Genomic DNA, 24,469 nt, shown 5'->3' on the forward strand with positions numbered 1-24,469 from the left:
TACTGTCCTGCCAGAGAGGACCAGTAGCTGTCCATATAATTTATGACTGTCCTGTACTTTTGCTCTAGGTTTTCAATCAAGACTCTGATTGACCGTTCATGTTTTGAGACTATAGATGATACTTCCCCTGAATTTAATAACTTTGCAGCCATTCTGGAACAGATTCTAAGTCATCGACTGAAAGGTACGTTAATTAACTTCCTTACCAGTGATGTTTTTGCTGTGAGAATTTGTTTATATGAAACCAGTGTACATCTGTAGCAACTCTTTTATGCTGAATGAAAGTGTTGGCTTTCTTCATGTGTTTGTCCCTTCACTGTTGTCTTCCTGATTGTTTGCATTAGTATGGAAAAGTGAAGGAAAATGTTTTTGGGAAACACGTTTCCAGTGTTCTTGTTGAAAGCCTTCTTGGCTGATAATTAAGCAAGTGGATGTTGCCATGGTGCTGAGCTCTGTCTGCTTTTCTGCTTTATGATAAGGCTGTGTCCTAAGAGTCTGAGTCTGAAAGACAATTGTAGCATTTTTTGCTTTAACAGAAGCTATAGAGAGCATATCTGTGGTGCTGCTCCCTTTTCTTTCTCCCTTCCCTGCTTTTGTTGCCTTCTTTTCCAGACACTGTGTTAAGATGCTTTAATTCCTGTCCCTCTTCTCCCCTAGTGAAGCTTGTTTTTTGCTACTAGAATGCAGTGGATTTAGATTGCATTGCTTTTGAGAAAAGTCAGTTGTGTATTTTCATCTTGTATCAGAGTCAGATGTTCTAATTCAAGAAAATGTCTGTGATTTCTGGTTGTTCTAGAGGAAGCTGCTTTGCTAAAAGAACAGAACATGCCTTAACAGTAACAGTCACGAGAAAAGGACTTTGGAAGCTTCTCCTCATTTCTCAGTTCTGTGTACAGTTTCTGAAATTATTGGAGGATTATGAAGAACATCATAATCATCTAAATATAGATGTGTAATATGGCAATCTACTCCTTTTCATACTTTTACTTTTTTAATATTCATAACTAAGCTTTGTGAACAATATTGTGTGTAGGATGACATTTCAGTAGCACAATTACTACCTGCTGTCATTCTGTCAGAGAAGGAAAAAAAAAATCACACAGTGGGGTAGGAACATAGTGTTTGTCACATTGTGATAAAGATTATTGGAGTGATTATGGGTACTTAGCAACTTGGCACTGCAGGGAAATTGCCCTGTTTTCTACTTCTCCCCCAGCTTCAGTGATATTTAAGCAAAAATCATTATGAATATTATTATTTATTTTTTTTTTCCCCAGCGCTCCTTTGCTTCACAGTCTACTATTCAGGACAGGCAATACAGAGAAGAAGCCTTGATAGGTTGGCAAATGGGTTACAGGCAAATGGAATTTACAAGTAAAAAAATTATTTTAAATAAGAGATAGAGAAAATAAAAAAAGTTAATTGTTGTTTCAGACTTCCCCTTGTAATTACCATTATGGTCTTCTAAGTTTGCAGAGTTAAGTGAAAATACAAAAAAGGCAGCAGCTTGTGCATTGTATTGCAAATGGAGAATATTTCGATAATAAGCAAGATGACTGCAATTAATTGTTTTATTCTTTATAAATGTGAAAGGGAAATCAAGATAAGTGTACCATGATAATTCAAATTTTAAGAGGGTATATATTATACAACACGAGGCTTGAAAGAAATGGCATTTTATTGATGGAAATGACTAATATGTTCTGAATGCATGCTTCCTGTCAGTAGGAGCACACTAAAAGCAGACTGGTGATTGCAGTGGGTTGTATAAAACGTTTTAGAGCAGGCAGAACATACATGATCTGTTTGTCTATGTTAAGATAAATGGTTTCATTGCACTAAAGTTGTCAGGGTAATCCCATGGCAGTGTAGTTAAACAGATGTTCCAGATTTGAGAGTTTGAGTATATAGACCTTTACTTTCTTAAGGCTATGGCAAATAACGATTCTTAATCTTTAACTTCCTTCAAAAGTACTAGGTGAGGAAGGAAAAAAAAATAAATGTGTTTAATTTTAATTGTAAAGGACTAAGCTTACTTTTATTAGAATACTTTTACTGGCAACTGTCTTTTCTGACACTAAGTATAACATACGTTTAAGGAGCAAAAAATAGTCTTGGTGGAATATAGTGACTGTTGCTACTTATTGGTTTCATGTTCAGATAGGATCCAGACAAAACAAAATGGGAGGAAGAAGGATAGCCATTTTAAGGGGAAAAAATGTTCTACTGCAGGGGCTAGAATTCTATGCTTTTCCTGAAAACATTGCAATTAAGAATTCTGGAATAATAGTTCTCCAGTCCTCATCCTCCTGTCTGTTCTGCTAAAAATGCCCATTATAGCAATATGAGCACCATTTTTAAACTGATTTTTGAAAGGTGACTGATTGGATGTTGCCAGCTCTGAATAGCAAGAGGGTCATGAAACAACATTCATAGTAGTTTGGGTGGTTTTGTTTGTTTTTTCTTTTCAGAATTATTGAAGAATTATTTTGGAAAGCACCTGTCTCAGGCTGCTCACGACATTTTCCTGTTGAGCACTGAAAACCCCCATGACATTTCTTAAATTCAGTGCCATTTGCAACAGAATTTTATATCCATCCAATCCCCAACCCCCCATCCCCCTGTTTTGTGTTTGCCTTTCCCTGGTAACTGGCCATGGTCCTCACTGGATGCTGTGGTGAGCCAGACCAGGAAATCAAACAGGCAGAAAACTAATGACTTTCCACGTGGATGCACTTCTTTTAACCCAGCTGCTCATTTTTTTAAGAGTGGTTTAGATGTGGGTGTTTGTTTAGTGATAAAATGAGGTCAGCATAAACATATCAGCTCATACAGCAGAGAGCTGTGAATGCTGCTTGAATGCAGGTACCTTTTTCTGTGCTACAGAAGACTTAGCATATATGGCACCAAAATGGTTCCAAAAAAGGTAACATAATATGCCATGGCCAAAAGGCCACATCTATGCTACTTTACAGTTACACGTACAGCAATGACTTTTGCATGCCATGGTTACTGTAAGTGTACTTGTCATAGACTCATAGAATCATTTTGGTTGGAAGAGACCCTTAAAATCATCGAGCCCAACCATAACCTAACTCTAGCACTAATCCATGTCCCTAAGCACCTCATCTACCCATCTTTTAAACATCTCCAGGGATGGTGACTCCACCACTTCTCTGGGCAGCCTGTTCCATTGCTTTACAACCCTTTCTTCATAGAAGTTTTTCCTAATAGCCAATGTAAACATCCCCTGGCACAACTTGAGGCCATTTCCTCTTGTCCTGTCACTTGCTACTTGGAAGAAGAGACCAACACCCTCCGTGCTACAATCTCCTTTCAGGTAGTTGTAGACAGCGATAAGGTCTCTCCTCAGCCTCCTTTTCTTCAGGATAAAACTCAACCACTTCTCATCAGACTTGTGCTCCTGACACCTCACCAGCCTCGTTGCTCTTCTCTGCACTCTCTCCAGCACTTCAATGTCTTTCTTGTAGTGAGGGGCCCAAAACTGAACACAGGATTCAAGGTGGGACCTCACCAGTGCCAACTACAGGGGGACAATCACTTCTCTAGTCCTGCTGTCCACACTATTCCTGATACAAGCCAGGATGTTGGTGGCCTTTTTGGCCACCTGGGCACACTGTTGGCTCATGTTCAGCCACATCAATCAGCACCCCCAGATCCCTCTGCCAGGCAGCTTTCCAGCCACTCTTCCCTGAGCCTGTAGTGCTGCTTGGGGTGGTTGTCACCCAAGTGCAGGACCCGGCACTTGGCCTTGTTAAACCTCATACAATTGGCCTCAGACCAATGATCCAGCCAGTCTAGATCCCTCTGTATGGCCTTCCTACTCTCCAGGAGGTCAACACTTCCACCCGGTTTGGTGTTGTCTGCAAACTTACTGAGGGCATGCTTGATCACCTCATTCAGATCATGTATATGCTTATTTACATTTACCATCATAATGACACAATACAGTATGCTGTGTACTATGCTATTCTGACACTTTCACAACTGTGTGAATTTTTTCTTGTATGTACACTTAGAAGATATTTTATACTGCTAGAGTTACTCGTGGAAACTGGTTGTCTCTATCTGATCTGTTATTCCTGATTTTTAGTGACTGGAATTCATTTGCTTGCTTTTTTTCTTTTGGAAAGCTTACTGTTGAGTAGTAAGCTTATAGGGTGATCAGTGCTGCTGGAGTGGAAAGATAAATGTAATAATTATCTTCCTTTTCTCATCCTATAAAATGTTCTAGTTTCATGCATCATCAATAGTCTGGTGGTAGTAATGGTAAATGGCTGTACTAGTGATGTCACTGGTAAATATTCAGTTTTTGCATTTCTTTACAGTAACCTGAATTATTAAATAATTCAATTCTGAAGCAGTGAAAGACTTGTCTTACATCTGCTGTGTACTCTATCTTTTCCCATATGGTTTTTATTTTATTTCTTTTTAGGAGGGAAAAAAAGCAATTACTACTACCTGCTATTTCATTGGAGTATCTTTTTAAGCAATGAATAGTAATATAATTTTTATTAATCAAAATCCCCTGAATTCTAATTAGTCAGGCATAAACAGTGGTTACAAAAGGAAAGGGTACAAATTATGTCTGCAGAAGACAATTTATGCTTGTAAGTTTAAGTCACAGTTGAGGAGGCAGGGTTCTTTGAGGTAAGATGCAGCTTGTAGTACAATGTTTCTTGGGAGAAACAAGGCTGCTGGATAAAATAGTCAAGGTAATGGAGATACAATGGGGGTGGAAAAGGTAGGTTAAGGAAATAAGAGCTGAAGGCACTGCTGTCATGAAAAAGTCTAAGCATATAGCTGTGGTGGCCCTTTATTTGATGCAATAATGCTATTAGCAGAATAGCTTTTGTTACTAGATTTAATATTTATACACACATAGTGACCATATTACTGGTTTTGGCTAAAGAGAAATAGTAGGGCTCTTGTGTAATTTCTGGTTTAGCTCATTCTCCTTTCTCCTGTATGGAGAAAAATATTAAATGAATTTGTCATTATCTTGAATGACTGGATTTATTAATTACTATAAATTTTTAATCTTTAATGACCTGTTCTGTAGGTCCAAAATAAAAGTGTAGGTATCACAGAAATTCAGTAAGGGACTAGCATGCCAGTTTATTGCCAACAAGTTGTATTAAAACTTTTTTTTGCAGGATAGAAAAATTTGCTGAAAACTACATAATGCAGGGAAGTCTGAAGAAAACCTGTTTGTACCTTAGAGCATCCTAGTTAACACTACTTTGCAACTATGGAAATTTGTAGATATGAAATTGGACTGTGATTGAGTAAGAATCAAACTGTTTAATGTCTTATTTGTGACTAATTCCTTGGGCGTGAAAAAAGATCTGCAACAGTCTTGCGAATCTTTGTATCTAATTGTCAGAATAGAGCAGAAATGTGTTGATACAAATAGGTTTGTAGCAGTATTCAAAAATGGGATGAAATAAAAAAAAAATCACAATATTGCTCTGCTATTTGCTTTGCAGTTCTGTCAACAGGAACTAAATAACTTGAACAATGTTTAATATTAAACATGCAGCTTCCATGCTCACCTAACAATTTTGTTTGGCTGACAAAAGCAGTAACATCATTCCTGTTGGAATAGCTGTCAGCTTCTGTGTCTTCTGATGACAAATAAACTTCATGGCAAAGACCACATACTCTGTGTCCTTTGGACCTCTCAGGAAACTTACTCCTTCCTTAAGAAGTACTTTGACAGAATATAAGTTGTATACTAAAATTAGTTTCCAAGCTTATTAGGACCCTTTAACATTTAGAGATTATTTTAGAATCATAGAACAGCCCAGTTTGGAAGGGACCTCCAAAGATCATCTGGTTCAACCATTTGTGGGAAAGGGAGCCTAGATGAGAATATCCAGCACACTGTCCAGTCACATCTTGAAAACCTCCAGCAATGGGGACTCTACCACATCCCTGGGGAGATTGTTCCAGTGAATTATTGTTCTTACTGTAAAAAAAAAAAAAAAAAAAAAAAAAAAAAAAAATTTCTTATGTTCAGATGAAACCCTTCCAAGTGCATCTCATACCTGCTGCCCATTGTCTTCTCCATATGGCTTCTTGTAAAGAGTGAGTCTCCATCCTCTTTGTAGCCGCCCTTTAAGTACTGAAATACTGTGATGAGTTCCCCTCTGAGCCTTCTCTTCCCTAGAGAGAAGAGACCTAACACCTTCAGTCCTTCCTTGTGGGACAGTTTCTTCAGCCCTTTGAACATCTTTGTGACCTTCCTTTGGACCCTCTCCAATCTGTCGGTGTTCTTGAATTGTGAGGACCAGAACTGGACACAGTACTCTAGGTGCAGCCTGATAAGCACTGAGTAGTGGGAGCTATTTCATTCCTCATTCTTAAATCTTCTCATGGTTGTGTACATTGAATGAATTGAGGGCCAAATAGACTTTTATATGCTGAAAGCTTTGAAAATTTTGGAGATTATACAGCTTAATATCTTATTTACTGGTTCTTAAAATACATTCTCACTATTCCTGGACAGCATTTCCCAATATTTTTCCGTGAATAGAATGATTAAAGAAGTTTTTCTTCAAATGCCATTATATTATAGAATGTGGGCAATGTTTAAAGTTGTAGGGAGAGAATAATGAAATCTAGAAGTTGTTGGTTCACAAAAGGTCCTGATCCAGCTGTGAGTTTCAAGTGAAGACAATTCCTACTAAAGTCTGAAACCCATCATACCCTTTCACAGAGCTGGCTGCAAGATGAGAGCCCACTGTTATGTCAGTATGTTGTAATTATGGCCAGCTTGCTTTGTAAGGAAACTGTCCATTTTTTTACGGAATACATTCTGTCCTTAAGACAGTTTGAAAAGGCCACAAAAGTTATTGTATGATATGCTTGCCTTTGTTAGTTACCACTGGCATTGCTGACACAAAATTGTCTTCATGCTTAAGTTGCACTCAGTTTTGCAAGCAAAATCCCCAGGGCAGAAATATTTCTGATATGGTAAAGAATATAAAAAACATCTGTAGCTTTTCATGTTGTTAAGTGCCATTGAATTCTTGTTGCTGTCTGCTGCACTTGACATTTCAACAAAAACAGTTTGTAAGAGTGCTTACCTCATGGAAATTCTTTTATTTTAGTCCACAGAGCTGAGAAGACCTGAATCTATAGTAACTGAAGCACCTTGAGATTTTGTTTTTCCTTTGGCATATTGAGTGGTATACATTAATTCTTCCTTTTTTTTTTTTTTTTTTCTTATAAGTCTTATCAGACTTTGAATTTAATAAATAAATCCATGCAGCAAAGCAAGCAGAAGGACCATAAAGTCAAGTTACATGCACCCTCTAGGGAGAAAAACAACTACCATTCGAATTTCTTAAGATCTTAGGGGGCAGATCTTTGACACTGCTCTGGCTATGCTTGGAGCTAAGATAAGTCATGTTAGATAAAAATATCCTTGTCATCCTATTTTGGCATTTTTGTTTTCAGTATGTATTATTTGCAGTAAAGTCTAATATATTCTTCCTTGAAATCTGAGCTTTCTAACAGCAAAAGGCTTAGAAGTCTTTCTGATAAATTTGTAAAGCTTCAGAAGTACAACTCAAGGCTTGAAATAAATTAAAGTTAGCTTAAAAATAAGATCTCATTTTATGTGGAGAAAAGGGTTTGCAGGTACGTAATAATGGTGGTCACCAGAGGGCAATGTTCATCTTACTTTTTACATACCTCTTTGCAGTTGTATGCTATTCCATCTGAACTGTTGGGTCTGTGATGAAATTTATTTTGTGTGAAGTGGTTGCAAGTAGTATGTAATTCTGCCTTTCGTTTTCTAACTGCAATACATTGCAAGTGGGGGAAAAAAATATGAAGGATTTTGGTTAAAGCTCCAGAAGAGATATTGATTTGCTCAATTCATTTGGTCACCTCCCAGAGGAATGTTCTGGGTGTACTGAAAATAAATTGTGACTGCAAAACTTTTTCATCACGCATCAATTTCTCCTTCACTTAAAGCACATTTTGAAGAATTCCAACCTGCTCCTAAAATAAAGATAACACTACCACAAAAAACAGTGGTCTTTATATATATATATAACAGGGTTTTTTTTAAAGAACAAAACTCTTTAGTTGACTGTGTTAGTGAAACATGCAGTACTACCTAAAAATAAATAACAGAAGTATTTATTGGATTGTATTTTATGTCACAACAGTGTATGCTCTGCTATGATTTAAGAATCCTGTGAAGAACTCTTGAGTATATAGAATACTAAAAAGGGAAACACAAAAACCCAACAAAATACACAAATATACACAAAAGCCCCAAACTTCTCTTTGTGCATCAGTTTCAAATCAGAGTGACCTGGATAATTCAAGTTTTTCTACACCTGTAAGCCAGTTTTCAGAAGGATTTTTATGGACTTGGTAGTAAAAAGTCTTGCCAGTGCAAGCAACCTATAGGGAATGTATTTATGTTTATCACAGATAAGCAGAGAGGGAGGTTAATAAATCTTTACATATCTTGTATTTTGATTTAAGGTCAGATCACCTGGTTCGGCTATGAAAGTCCTCGTAGTTTCTGGGACTACATTCGAGTAGCTTGTCGAAAAGTATCTCACAATTGCATCTGCAGTATTGAGAACATGGAGAATGTCGGTTCTTCTAGAGCTAAGGTAGGGAAGAGAAAGGTCAAATTTACTTTTTTTTTAAAATTACATTATTCTGTGTAAAATATAGCTGACATTTCTGTATCCAGAAGAAAAACATATTACTAAGCTTGCCCTGTAAAATTTTTCATTGTTTGAAATAATTCTTTTTATATGTACCTAGTAAATATTTACTTTTATAAACCCCACTTTTAAATCTGAATGTGTTTCCTTTCAAATTTATGTTCATTCAGTAGAATAAATCTCTAATTCTCTGTTCAGTGAGTACATTTTATTAATATAATAAAGTGATTGCCTTCACATTTTCAAACTTGCATAATTTTTTGAAAATGCAGTATGTTGAGGGAAATTAAGTTCATGAGGGTATGCCTAACAAATATTATTCCAAAATTGTAGTAATGTGAGGGTTTTTTTCCTGAGTATCATTTTATTTTGCAAATAATTTATGCAGTAATATAAAAAGTGTGATCAACTCTTGAGTTTGGTGTGATTGCACAGGAAGCACTAAAAGATTTATTTGTTAATAAACATCCATAATTTAAAGGGATCAATATAGAAATGACATCACAGTTTCTGATTGTAGGTACAATAGAAACATTAAGGAAGTAACAATTCACTGTGTTTATATGTATATCATCTGAATAAAAATAAGCTTTAAACTGACCTATCATTAAATCTCAATAGTGAGACAGTGTAGACCAACATCTTAAAAAAACAAACCAACAAAAAAAACCCAGCTATTGGAAAGAGGTTACAAGTTCTTTTTACCAGATTAGAATGCTTTTCAGTAGCTTGCATTTCTGTGTAAAGCAGCCATGATTGATGACTAGGAACCTTCTGACTCGAAAGTATAAGTAGTATAAAAAGATGCACAAATTAATGCACAGTTGTTTGAACAAGTATCCAAACTGTGTTACGTGACTATTTCAAACATCTTGTAGTCCCAGTTTTTTATTATACTCAGGATTATTCACAGTTGGTATCTTTGGTGAGGTGGAAATATTTAGTTTGTTATATACAAAAACTTTGGAGCTTTATTTTTCAGGGGCATGACTGTGGTTAGTACAATTCAAATGACAGGTATTTACACAACTAGTTTTCTTCAACAAAGGATGATGCTTAGATCAAGCAGCAGTAGATCTTTGAGCAGCCTTTCAGATGATCCATAATATTGCATAGTATTGCAGAACAGCTACTGTTGCTAATTTCTTCATGTGTACAGACTCAGTTTTAGATTTTTCATAGTAAACATATATGTAATTTGCTTGAAAGCTTTGAAACACTTGAGATTCTATGACAAAACAGCTATTGATTGGTCTTCCTATCCAGAATATCACATGCTCTTCCTAGCACTCAATGTACTGGAGTAATAGACTGATAATTTAAGTCATGCAGGTTTTCTTCTTGCTTACGTTGAGATCTAGAAATTCAGATAATTTGGTATTTCCTAATACTTTCTGGAGAAACTCATGTTCTAGAATCTGATGATTGTGCTTATATTCAAGATTTATTTTGAAGTTATTTCTGAATTTCAATATTTTAATAGACATGAATATTTAAATTTAGTTGTTAATAAGATGAAAAGCTATTTTATGAAATACTCTTAGAAAAAAGTTAAAATTTTCTTTTACTCTGTGACGAACTCCATGCCAAATAATAAACACAAGAGCTAATTTATGCAGCAAGTGTGGAGAACGGTACTGAATTTTTTCAAATGCATGTGGGAATATTTTGGATGTCCGTATCTGAAAAGGTTGGAGGCATGGCAACACAAATACCATTGGTGTGCATCATCTAATCATAGAATGTCCTGAGTTGGAATGGACCCACAAGGATCATCGAGTCCAGCTCCTGTCCCTGCATGTGACAACCCCACAGTTAACACCATGTGTCTGAGGGTGTTGTCCAGTCTCTTGAACACTGTCCGGCTTGGGGCTGTGACACCTCCCTGGGGAGCCTATTCCAGTGTTCCACCACCCTCTGGACAAGGACCTTTTCCTCATGTCCAACCTAAACCTCCCCTGGCACATCTTCCTGCCATTCCCTTGTGTTCTGTCATTGGTCACCACAGAGAAGAGTTTGGCACCTGCCCTTCCTCCTCCCCTTGTAAGGAAGCTGAAGACCATGATGATGTCTCCTCTCGGTCTCCTCTTCTCCAGGGTGAACAAACCCAGTGGCTTTAGCCACTCCTTATATGGCTTCACCTCCAAGCCCTTCACCAACTTTGTATCCCTCTTCTGGACACTTTCTAGTAGTTTAATATCTTTTTTTATTCTGTGGCACCCAGAACTGCACACAGTGCTCCAGGTGAGGCCACACCAGTGCAGACCAGAGTGGGACAATCACCTCCCTCACCTGGCTGGTGATGCTGTGCTGGATGCACCCAGGACACTGTTGGCCCTCTTGGCTGCCAGGGCACACTGCTGGCTCATGTTCAACTTGCTGTTGAATGATGTCTCGAGCATCTTGTCCCCCAGTCTGTATGTACAACCAGGGTTACTGTGTCCCAGGTGCAAAATCCGGCACGTGCCCTTGTTGAACTTCATGTGGTTGGTGATTGCCCAGTTCTCCAACTTGTCCGGATCCCTCTGCAGGGCCTGTCTGCCCTTGAGGGTGTCAACAGCTCCTCCCACTTCTGTGTCATCAGCAATCTTACTGAATATTCCCTCACGTCTTGAGTCTAAGTGATTTATAAAGACATTGAAGAGTGCTGGCCCTAAGATGGATCCCTGCGGAACCCCGCTAGTGACTGGTCGCCAGCCCAGCATAACCCCATTTACTAGAACCCTTTGAGCCTGCCCTGTCAGCCAATTGCTCACCCACTGCACTGTGTGTTTACCCAGCTGGATGCATCAGTTTTACCGGTGGCCCAAAAGGGTGTCTGCTTCAGCCTGGAAGCTCTTAGTAAGGGCTCGCCAGTGGTAGTTAGTCCTGCTTTCACTGGAGCTGCATGGGCTTTAGTTGTTAGCTAAGCAGCATTGTCAGGGTTTGACTGTTTCACTCATGCTCTAAATAACTGCAACATAAAGGCATCTATCCAGATGAACAGCCTTTTAATTTGGTTAAAGTATTTTCTATGTGGTTGGCATTTACGAAAGTGAATTTTCTTGTTATTTACCATCTGCCTATCTTATAAATTTAGTTTGTTCTAGGTCTATATAAATCAAAAGTAGGACTCTAATATACTACAGGTGGTTTTGGTAGAATGTCTGTAGTGATATTCAGCTAGATGTCAATAAGGACCAAATACATTAAGCAGAAAGACATCTTACTAGTTATATAACTAATTGTAAGTTTATATGGGTTACAAGAAATGTTCCTGGTGTTCTCAAGCTGGCAATCATAACTATGGCAGCCATTTAAAATGTCTCTTTCTTGTAAATTACAGTCCTGTGCACTAGACCTGTAAACACAGTGCAACATACGTTCCTAAAAGTTATTTTTTAAGCTATTGCTGTTGTTTATAGAGCTGTTCGAATGAAGTTTTGGGGTTTTCCTTTGAAATTTTGGAGAACTTTATTTCACAATAAAGTTTATTTGTAAGAATGTATTTTCTATTTTCCTTGTTACTATAAGTACATCTTAGCAAAAATTTCTGTTTAGTGATAATTTTGTTTATCAGTTCATTTCACTCAGGTAAATCAACTGTATTTGTTGCCAGATGAAAAATTGTTTTGCTCTGTAATACTCAAATATTTGGTATCTATTTCTTCTTGCAGGGTCGAGCCTGGATCAGAGTAGCACTTATGGAAAAACATTTGTCTGAATATATTTCCACAGCTCTGAGAGACTTCAAAACAACCAGGTCTCTAAGACTTATTTTTGCAGTATTTTAGCAAATGTTGCTTAAATGAGAGACTTGCATTTGGAAGTGAATGTTCCAATTGATTTGTATAGGAAAGTCACTTGTAAAAGAGCTGTAACCTAGTAAAAGACATCTGGAGGCGGTATCAATTGATTGGATTTTAACACAAGTAAAACCACAAAATTGAACATCACAAAGGGGTTTTCAAATTGTGGAAATAGGTCTGGAATTCTTGAAAGGTCAAAAGAGAAGAAAAGCTCCCTAAAGAAGGAACCAATTCTGAAATTGTAGCTTGATAAGGATAAAAGATGTAATGTTCCTTTCGAAACTAGGAATGGTTGACAGAAATCCCTAGAGATTCAGTAAAAAATAATTTTTATAGAAACTTTTCTTGATGAAAGGAAGAGAATTGTAGGAACCTTTTGAGAAATGTAGAACTGAGTTAGTGATCAGGCATAGCTTGGATTCTTGATGTAATATGAAAAATGTGTAACAGATTTTTGTTTTACCTTCTAATGGTAAAAGCTCTTACGGACAAAAATATGCTTTGTAATAGAAAATACTCTGGCATTTTTGGACTGGTGCTAGATAATGTGATTATTATTTCATGCTCTATCCTGTAACAAGTGTGTCTTGTAGATTTCTGAAGTCATCTAAATATGAGCGAGACTGTAACGTTGTGGTACCTTATCTTGAACTCTAAAAGTTTTAGACCTACTGAATGGACTGTTTAAACAATAAGAATTTTCTCTGTAAGGACTTCTGTTCATTTAGAATATTATTTCTGCTTGTAATACTATTTTTCCACAGATCTCCACATATTTTGCCCATATTAAGGTGACTTTGAAACACAACTATGTAAACCTCCCATTTTATTGAACTTTCCAGACCTGTTGTCTTTATTTTACCCAGATTTGCTTGCATTTACAGTAGAGAAGAAGTTCAAAATACAAAGATTTCTGGGAAAGATTTATTCATGTTGCCTCAAACTTTAAAGTCACTTGGGGTTTTGAGGAGGAGATGAGGAGGAAAAAGGAGGGCTACAAACTATGTAGTGAAGTAGTACTTTCTTTGTCCCTATTTGGTAGCGTTTGTTTGCCTAGTGGATAACGGTGGTAGTAGTATTTTATTAGTATTTTCAAATTCATTTTTTTGAACATGTTTATGTTTAATATATTTGAATGTTCTTTCAGTGGTATAAATTTTGGAAGCAACCTCTCTTGCATTCCAAACATACTAAGTGCAAAATTTATTTTGAAGTAATATTTTAAATACATTTAATGGAAATAAAAGTTGCAGTCTCAGATCTTGGTAGTGCAGATTTCAAATCAACCAGCAATTATGTGTATGTTCTCTTTTCCCATTTTTGGATGCCTATATAAGTGGCCTGATTTTTTTGGTGATGTTTTGCACCATTAATTTAGCATTTTAAATTATATATTGAGCTATATGTATATTTAATTATTTACATACATTATAAATATCATATGTTACACATGTGTGTATGTAGAATATGAGATTCATTTATCATACTACTAGCTTTTTTAACCTTTGCTGTTGTGTTTAGGTGCCTGATCTTAGGGCAAGTCCTTTAAGGAAGCAGCACATTATTAGTGCTGGATCTGCATATTAAGCTTGGAAAGGGCTTTGATTAAGCATTGGCACACAATTATTTTTCTAACAAATTGGTCAGCACAGACTCTTAAGTGAAAGTAGTCTGTTCTGTTGTGAGATCTCAACAGTACAGTACTGAAAGAAGATCTGTGAGTTTTCCAAGGAACTGTTGTTTTGGCTGGATTACTGTAGCTGATTTGAGAAATATGGTACTGTCTGGCTAACATCTACATCTCACTGTTTTAAGTATGCCCTGTCTTATTTGTCTGATTACTTCCTAGGCCTGATTTTTACAAGATAAACTGAACACAGTACAGATGGGTACCTGGCAGTGCTTTACAAATTCCGGTGAAATGCCTTGTAATCAGGTTGTGCTGGGAGCATTGCTGTCAGTTCACAAGAGTACCTGTACTCAATCAGACTATAAAGTCCATCCAGCTCAGTATTCTGTCTCAAGCAGTGGCCAGTTTGGCCTCCTGGTGCCCTTCCTGACTCAGAGTGTAGACAGGGGAATCTGTACATCATAGCCTCAGTGTCAGGACTATAATCTCTGTCTTCCCAGAGGAAGTCTTCCGGATTTCTTGCCTCTACTGAGAACATGCAAGGCCTTGGACAAGGCCTTTCATTACAGCTAATTGATGTCTGTTATGAAAATGCAAAAGTGGAACTTCTGACAGTGCGCATGATAGCACAATTCAGTCTTTGGAGCTGTGCCCCAAAATGTGTGTTTTCTGGATGTTTGCCATGCAGCCAACTTGAGCTCTCACTGAACTGTCCCAGTGCTTTCATGTAATTCTTAAAACAGGTATAACTTTTGGTAGGGCAGCATTGCTGGTGTTTGCCTGAAAGGTGGGTTGCATTAAATAACCTGGCACCTTTTTGCATCATACATTGCTAGAAGATGTAGGTGGACTGTGCATCTTGGTTTTTGGTACGTGACCTTGCAACCTTGCCTTTGGTACTGAACACCTCTTGGTTTCCCCCTTTCCACATGTAACACTTAGGTTTTGCAGGTGAATTCTGGTGACCTTTCTGCCTCTGCTGCTGCCAGGACTACTTTGACACAGAAATGAATGTGTGCTACTTTGCTGAACAGACCAAATGCCTTTTTTACAAGGCCATGTGTGTAAATGGTGGGTCCTGTTTGCCTGCCCTGTGTATGGAATGTTTCTGTCTAGAAGTAGCTTCTGTGATAGCTGAGAGGAGAAAATTAGAACAAATGGGAGAGAATGGGGAGGTAGTGAGAGAATACAGATTTTAAAATTGTTGCTTTATTGGTCGCTGTTCTCAAGCAGCCTTCACATGTCTACACACACCAGCATATGTGAAGTGTGTTTTGAAATCAAGTTTTAAAATTTGGCCAATAGGTCTTTTACAATAAAAAATGGTATTAAGAAAACACTCCTCCTTCAAATAATGAAAATTTAAAATCTCAGAATAAGTGGATGCAGCATGTATCTTCCCAGCATGCAGGATTTTGAGAAAAAGTATGCTACCTGAAAAATAGCTGTTTTGTGAAAATATAAAAAAAATTATCAACCACTAAGAATGAAGAGTAAGTGTTGAGCTTCAAAAGAGGCTGCAAATACAATTGTGAGAGAGAACTTTTTTTCATACAGTGGAATAGTGAAGTTTTTTTTAATGTGCACGACGCCAGTTCTTCCTTTCAGCAGTAAGATATAATACATCTTTGTTATTTTCTTTGCATTTTGTCCATCCCATTTTACTGTTTCTTAGGGCTAATATTGTAACTTCTTTTTGCTTCTAGATTTTTATATGGTCTAGGATTGTGGTGTTTTGTGCTGTGCAGTCTATTGGTTTGCTTGATTTGAAATGAAATATCAATGTCCCCAGGGTTCACATGAATTGCTTTTATTGAAACTGGATTTCTTCGGTTTGCTGTTAACTATGGAAAACATTGTTATTATTTGAGATAAAGTGGTATTAACTGAACTAATTTCTTTTTTATTGAAGGAGATTTTATGAGGATGGAGCAATTGTTCTTGGTGAAGAAGCAAATATGCTTGCTGGCATGCTCTTGGGACTCAATGCAATTGATTTCAGGTATTTTATATGCATACTTCCTAACAAAGTGCTCAGAGAAAGTATTTATAAATTGATGCATTATGGGAAAACATTGTTAGATTCCCTTGAGAGTCTGAGAAAGAAATCTCAACTGACTCTTCTAGATCAGAACAACGTTATGCCTTAGTTTACATAGCTGCATGATTACATGGTCTTTCTTTCAGATATCAAAAATCCTAAAAGTAATCACAAGTTTAATTACAGAAGATACATCAAACCCATTAAACTTACAGACAACTGAATCTTTTGAAGTGATTTTTAAACTGTAAGGAAAACTGTGTGATTAAGTACATGATTATGCCCTGGTACTCAATGACAGCATTGTAACTACATATGTAGAAAGTGTAGGTATCTTTAGCACTTCTAAATTTTAAAAGCGAATGACCATTGAATATTAATTTGTATTATAATTAGCTGCAGCCAACCTCCAAATTGTCATCAGATTGCATGAATTTACCTTTACAGTCTCTAGCTAGACTTCTGTCTGCTTTGTTGCATGATTAGTTCTGTGTTTTGAGGTAATGAAGGTGCAAGCACACCACAGATAATATAAAAAAACATCTTGGCATGTATATGTATATATACATATGTAAACATCAGCAAGGTATAAAGACTACAGTGTCTATGAAAAGATGAAGCCTGGCTGTTGTAAGGTCCTGTTAATATATGGCTGGTTGGACCCACTTAGCCTCATACAGAGCCCCTGGAGAAGGGTTTTGTATACAGCATAGCAAAAAGGACAATGATAGTGCTTTTCTCCAGTCTCCTGGCAGTACACTATTAATATTTACTCTCTGGCATCATTAATGCTTGTCACAAACCAGTTAGGAGATAAACTGCCAGGAAAAAAGCACATAGTCTCACCAGATGACCTGAGTGATTGAGTGTTGCCAAAAGGCCTTTGGAGATTTATTCCTGTTTATGTACCCTTATACCAGTTCAGGGGCTTGTTGGGCCCTCTGTGAGCCAGCTTAACTTGTTAAAGAGTGAAAAAAACATAGTAAGAAGACAGGATAGTTCTTTTGTTGGTAGCATCCTGTTAGTGGCATAGATGATGTGACCATAAGGCTTAGAGAAGGGAAGGGAAGGGAAGGGAAGGGAAGGGAAGGGAAGGGAAGGGAAGGGAAGGGAAGGGAAGGGAAGGGAAGGGATAAAAAAAGATTGAGTAATGTCTTTCCTTTCTGGTAGCAGCGAACATTTAGTTCAGCTGCCTGTGGGACTGCAACTGGATGCTAAAAGGAAAAAAAAATAGATTCAGGACTTGGTGGCTGAACTAGCTCATTACAGAGTCAGATAACTGTCAATAGTACCGTAAGGAGGGGAAACAAATGTGGGGAGGAAGAGGGTGAAAACGCAGGATAGTAAAAGAATTGCCAGCATTTAGCCGTTAGATTGGCTTAACTGCATCCTCAACATATGTTCTAGGGGAACAGAAGTGTGCTGCAGGATGATAAAAGAGCTAGTCTTGTGTAGAGAAAATGAAAATCTTACGAGATTTTATTAGTTTAAGCTTTAACTATGCAAAATGAAACTGCTTCTGTATTAGTACTGTAGTTGAAAGGACTGTAGCTATACATGAATAAGCAGCATAGCAAGAGTAGGTCTGCTCTATGTAAATGCTACCATAAATAATCATCAATTGACTGAGTTTGTCTTGCACAAGCCTCAATGATACATACTACCGGTATGAGAGATTAGTTGTGTGAGCGTGCTTGTTCTTCCTTTGTCCTCTGATTTCTTACAAGCATATACTGTTAACAATATTCAGATTAATGATTGTTTCTCATTGGAGACATTTTATTTTTTGTCAATGCAGCTTTTAAGAGCCTAGAAATTTTCTTGGCAAAACAGGAACATAGTACAAGAGCAGCATTTTTATTGTGCCACATGTAAGTCACAGTATTGTGGTTTGAACGGCTTAGAAGCTGTAGCCATTCTTTGTATGTTACATTTGAGATAATTTTTTTCAGTTCAAACAGTTTCTTACAAATGTTGACTGGCTTATCTCTGTGGAACTGTGAGTAAGACTTTGGGGTGGAGATGGGGGAATCTAAGTGAGAACAGATTCTAATTTTTTAATTTTTTTTTCCCTTCACAGTAGTATGGAATTATGTATCTATTTAAAATAACTGAGGTTTTGCAGGACTGTTTTTTGTTGTTTTATTTTCCTAGGAAAAGAAAAAAAACACACCTTCAGATGTACTTCCCAAGTACCACTGAAGTGGATTGCATTGTCAAAAATGCAACTTTGCAATCAAGCTAGCAAAAGCTGTGTCTTCCTAGAATCTCGTTTTTGATGATAGGGATAATAGGAGTTAGGAATACGAGCCTTGTGGAAGTATAATTAATTTTGTCACTTCAGTAATAATTAAACATGATTCAAATACAACCTTTTATATCCAGTACCAAAAAAGAACGTAGATGAAAGCTTTGTAAAGCTATTGCAATTTAAGTAAATTTTCTGAAAGTTAGTTTCTTTAAAGTTCCTCCTCTTCCTGCAGCCCAACACCAGAAAGTATCTGAAAGGAGAAAGACTCCAAAATACTTTTGAGAACTGATTGTTTACTTAAATTTAGTAGGATGGTTACATAAGCACTCTTCTAACAGTTTAAATGAGCTTAAATACTGAAGATTCCAAGTTCATACGTAGCTTTTTCTGTTTCTCTTGATTCAGCGAACTTTCATTTTCCTGTTATTCTATTGTAATCTGTATTTTCAGAATAAAAGCAAATATTTTAAAAAGAGGGTTTATATCACTTGCTCCTCTCTATTACCTGGTTATGTGGAATTTCTGGTTTTGGGGTTCTCATTATCCTATAACATGCTTAGTGACTCCCATTTAATATTAAGCAGTCTAATTCGGCTGAGTTGGATTTCGGTTTTAAACGCTCTAGGCCTTTCTTATCACCAAAAAACTGAGAAAAATCAAATTTTACATTGGTAAGATTCAACTGTCTTTTAATTTTCCTGTTATAATCTGATCATTTTTTCTCTGTTTTATCAGTTTTTGTCTGAAGGGTGAGGGATTGGATGGCAGCTTTCCAGCTGTCATAGATTATACACCGTACTTGAAGTTCACCCAGAGGTACTTTTTATATTTATGCTGCTTTTTAGGTTTCATTTAATTGACAAAATTTTACTTCATATTGGGCCTTTTACTTCTCATTTCACACTCAAAATAACATCTGTATCTGAATACAAACCTGTACACTCAGATACCTTGCTCTTTCAGACTGGTGGAATTATTACATGACTCATCAGAGTGACTCATGCTAACTTTGTTTACTTGGATTAGAATTGCAGTTCATCAGGAAACAGTTTTTTTACTTCCTTTGAAGTAAAGACCAAGTTGTCTTTTCTCTTGGACCTTTTCTGTGTAGCCATAAACTTAAAAGTAGTTATTTTGTAAATAAAAATTATATATGCCCTGGTAAATGGTAAAATGTGCCAAATAATCAGGATGAACCATTAGCACATAATAAAAAATCATGACTAGATGTGTGCATAATCTGACCTTCCAGCTACATCTTGCTCCTCTGATCAGCCATACGACTAGTAATAAAAAGGATCACTATCTAATAGATCAGATAGCAACTTGACATCTCCAAAAAGCATGGAAATTAATGGCTATTGGTGCGTTTGCTAAAATTATGGAAAGCGAGTGGGAGATAGGAGTAGTCTTGAAAATGTGCAACTGAACATGAAACATCCTAGTTATTCTCTTAAAGTTCTTCCTAGCTTACACGTTAATGACAAATTGTGTGGTTCAGTTAAAGCAGAATTTGCATCACAGCAGAATCGTGGGGTCAGAGGAATCGCTTACTTAACAAACTAGTAAATGCTGTTAAAGTAGTGGAAAGTATAGTTGTAAGGGAAGATTTCAAATGGGTATTGGGATAAATTAAAACTCTTGTCTTTGAGACAATGCCTGAATTCTTTGGCATGCATTGATTCTGGATGTTAAGGAGATACTTTAACAATGAATCTGCGTATTAATTAGGGAGGTACTTATGGTGCATGAAATAATAGGACCATGGTCTTCACTATAATGATAACCATATATTCCCATTTAAATTTATCATGACTACACATAACAACAGTTTTTAGTTTTTCTGCTTTTTTAGAAACAAAATCTCTTTTCTGATACTGCTCTTTGCCCTGAATTTATGAAGATGAAGTCACCAGTTCCTTAGATAGCATATTGTAATGCATTGGCCGCTTGTATTCCGGGAGAGAATCCCACATGCACTTGTCTAACTTGACTAACGTCACAAGCAAACTTTGCCCTTTCTTTAGGTGGCTATACAAATACAAGCTTAAAGCAGTTTGGTGATCTACACTGTCCCAACATTTTGATTCTTTTTGGTTTACTGAGATTTAGATATCTGTGGTGTTTTAATTTCAATGGGAATTTGCATTTTAGCAAACATAGCTTTTCACTTGGCTAATAAATATGATCCTTCAGTTCTGACAGCATCAGCAGTGATGAAGAAGAGCTAAGAACGCTGGGCAGTAGTGGCAGTGAAGGCAGTACTCCAGAGAACGTTGGTCCTCCTTTCATCACGGATGAAAACAGTTGGTACAACAAATGCAAAAGGGTAGAACAGAAGTACCGGCTTGCATTGGAACAGAAGGTAAAAGATTAGTTTTTTTGTGGAGCCAAAGCTCATCACCAGCCAACTGGTGACATATCCATTTCAATAAAGACAGAAAAATAGATTAAATATTTTTTAGCGTCATGTAAGTGGTCATAAATTTTATGATCCTCAGCCTATCTAAGTATCTTTGCTCATTGATTTGAAGGAAAAGATGCTTCGGGAGAGGGAGGAGAGAATACTAATTATGATAATAGAGAGATAAGATTTCACATTCTAATGTAGAAGCTTTGGCTCTTTTTTCTAATCTCAGGGTTACAGGCAGTGTATCTCTGGAGCTGTTGGGTTGCAACCTTGAAGTGAACACAACTGTCCACATGATTTTCCTCTTTGTTAGAAGTCGTAGAATTTTACTGATGTAGGTAGACTGCCTGTTGAAGTCTTCTATAATGATAGTGATGTTAAACTTCTAACATTTAGTCTTGCAGTAAACACAAATGATTGGCAACATAATCTGTCTAGGAATGAAAAGCAAACTATCTTCTCAGTGATCCTGAGATGAGTCTTAGAAAATAGATAGTTTTAAGGCCTGCTTCAAGCTAAATGGGAAATAACAAAGTGTGTGCTTGGATTTGATTGTAATAATTTAGGTGACATATTGAATGTTATTATAGAAACCAAAGGTAGGTTTTCCCTCTACCACCCAAAATACTGTAAGTTAAAGGTGAAGTAAATTATATATCCAAACTTTCTAGTATTTTTAAAAGCAAAGTGGTGGTTGGTTTTTCGTAAGAGCATGTTAAAACTACAGAGACAGCAATGTGTATTCACTAGTGGCAGAAAGAAGGGATTGTTCATAGAGACTGAAGAAATAGTCACAGAAAAAAAAAGGTCAGGAAAAATGAAAGGGAAGAAAAAAGAAAGACAAATGGTTAATGTTTTTGAAGAACTTTATTAGTATTTTTAGTATCCTTTTTTTCCTAATGTCAGAATTTGATTTTGGTGAAACTGAACACAGTAAGCCATGGGAAAAGCTGGAACTACGTAAGAGTGCTTGGAGGTGTAAATATTTCCTGCAGTTTAGAGCATTAGAATCACAAGATAATCTCTCTGACTTTCTAGCTTCTACCAAACTGGGTGGGGATGGGGTGAGGAGAGAAGGGCATATGGGATCTAGAATGGATATTCTGTCAGGTGGGACTCTGTACATATTGTGGCTCAAGTCCTGGTATTGACTCAGTTACATACATATTTAAACTGTAAAAATGATTGTTGGTGTGATTTTGGCCTGGGACAAGTAACACTGTCCTAGATTATTTCAGGTCACGTTTTGTGAATTAAGTTGGTTTTATGATAACTCTTTGAAAACTTTGGTGCATTTAATACAATTTTCAAAATCATAGCTACTCCGACAGCTGTTGACACTTTCCTAATTGTTCTCTTTTAGGATGCTTACTTGACAGTTGCAGCAGCAAAATAACTTTTTATTCCCACAGACAGAAAATTTTCTATTGTCTAATTTTCATTTGGGATGTGCCTGCCAAATTTTTATATAATTAACATCAACCATGGTACATCTATTCTATTATAACTTGAACAAATGACCATTAAGAGGTTAGATGGACTATGGAATAGAGCTCCTTTTCTGAGTGTTTCTCTCCTTGCCTTTTTGGACCTATGTCATGGCACATAGTGCAGTAGGTACCAGTTAATCAGAGAGTGTTTTCTTTCAACAAAGGGGTTTTCTGACATTATCTGTGTGTTGGAAAACTGATGACTGGGACAAGAAGACCAAGTTGAAAAGAATGCTTTTTTGCTAACTGATATAGTGAGTCTGATAGATCCATCTTTTGTTCTATTGTCATTCAATTTGCACAAACAATGATAAATTCCTTTTGTGCCTCCTAAGTATGTGTACTGCAGTCATTAATAGCACAGGTGAATGATGTTTACCAGGGTCACGATATGACAAGAAGTTGGATTGCAGCTGAGATACAGATACCTTTATCTTCTGAGTTGTTTGAATGGTGGGATAGGATCAGGTATTACTTCAGCAAGGTAAATCCTAGCATTGCTTTATTGGATCAGCAATGTTATGCTGGTTTAGATCAAGAATCCTTGGTTATCCTACTATCCTATCTTGGACACTTGCCCAAAATAGCTGTGGAGGGAAGAATAAAAACAAAGCAAATGTATATGCAGTGTTTTTCCTCTAATACTTTCTTGGCCAATGCATATCAGCTGAAGGACTTCCTGAAGCTGATGAGGGTTTTCTGTTTAGCAACCCGTGATGCTAAATCTCTCCTCCAAATACTTGTCAAATATTCCCTTGACCCCATGTAAATTTTTAGCATCCAAACCATTTTCTTGGCAAAGCATTCTGTGTATCTACCATCTGTTGTGCGAAAAGCTGCCTCCTTTTCTGTCTTTTGAATCTGGCTCATACTAGCTTGATTTCATGGTGCCTAGCTCTTGTATTTTAAAAAATGATGAACAGTCCCTTCCTGCCCTCTCCAGGCCACTCTGGAAATATAAGTTTGCCTTTTCCAGGTTGTCTCTTGTCCAAATTAATGAGTCATAATTTACACGTTGGTTACTTATGTTGAAGTTAACCCTTCCCTTTTTTGGAATTGTATAAACTGTTCACTTTTGCGTAGTAAACTCCTAAATTCTTCTTGTACTGTTTATACTGGATTTTTATATGCTTTCACTGGTGGGATGATGCATCTCTGTGTCATTGTAGATAGAGGTATTTACTGTTCATAGTGTTCTGTATCAAATACTGATGCTTCGTATCTAAAATCTTTTTGTAAAATGTTTGTTTGATGTTTCTGGGAGGTAGGAAAATTGTGTTTCTCCTAATGCATCAGTTAGTACTTTCAAAGTGCTACTTAGAGTTCCAAGGAGTAACTCAGCAGTCAAGATAACAGTAATATTTGATGGGGCAGAACTAGACATACTGAAAAGCTCTCAAGATTCCTTGGAACTTGTACTGAGACTGAAATAAATTCCTATCAAATATAAAAATATCCAGTGGATATAACTGTATATAATCATAGAATCAAGGAATAGTTGTGGTCGTATGGCACCTCTGGAGATTGTCTAGTCCAGCTGTCCTGCTCAGAAAAAGGTAGACTAGAGCAGGTTGGTCAAGGCCTTTTTCAGTCAGGCTGTGAATATCGCAAGGATGCAGACTCCCCAGCCTGTCTGTACAATGCGTTCCAGTGTTCATTTACTAATGAAAAAAAAAACAAAAAAACAAAACAAACAAACAAAAAAAGGTTTTTTCCTACATTTAAATAGTTTCCTGTATTTAAATTTGTGCCTGTTGCCTGCCTGTTGCCTCTTTCCACTGGATACCACTGGGCAGTCTGACTCCATCCTCTTTACACCTTCCCATCAAATATTGATATGATTCTCTTCCTCTTCCCTCCTCCCCAAACCTGGACTGAGCAATCCTCTATCTGCCTCCACTTATATATGAGGTCCTCCAACCTCTTAACAGTCTTTGTGGTGAATTATATTAGTAGCATTTCACTACTAGGTAATGTAAAAACATTTTTCTTCCTCAACAGGACTACACCTGTTCTGTGTCTCTGAAAACTACATTTTATTTTTTCTTTTCTGAATGTGTGTGCCTATGAAAGAATTGCAAATTTTTCCACAGGCTTCAAGGATTGTGCAAAATTTTATGCTGTATAGACTTATTCTAT

The 24,469-nt window shown here is 36.9% G+C and overlaps 1 protein-coding gene across 2 annotated transcripts in view; it reads left to right on the forward strand.

The window, feature by feature from the left end:
* Positions 1-24,469, forward strand: part of RUNDC3B (RUN domain containing 3B) — a 53,596-nt gene that overhangs the window by 7,018 nt on the left and 22,109 nt on the right. For both annotated transcript variants that reach the window (XM_065050965.1, XM_065050966.1), the window contains exons 2-7: positions 69-184; positions 8,530-8,663; positions 12,377-12,462; positions 16,051-16,140; positions 19,166-19,246; positions 20,627-20,795. In XM_065050965.1, coding sequence (XP_064907037.1) covers positions 69-184; positions 8,530-8,663; positions 12,377-12,462; positions 16,051-16,140; positions 19,166-19,246; positions 20,627-20,795 — 676 coding nt within the window. The remainder of the gene's footprint in view (positions 1-68; positions 185-8,529; positions 8,664-12,376; positions 12,463-16,050; positions 16,141-19,165; positions 19,247-20,626; positions 20,796-24,469) is intronic.

The sequence above is a fragment of the Columba livia genome, chromosome 2 (assembly GCF_036013475.1).
Source record: "Columba livia isolate bColLiv1 breed racing homer chromosome 2, bColLiv1.pat.W.v2, whole genome shotgun sequence".
NCBI classification, from domain to species: domain Eukaryota; kingdom Metazoa; phylum Chordata; class Aves; order Columbiformes; family Columbidae; genus Columba; species Columba livia.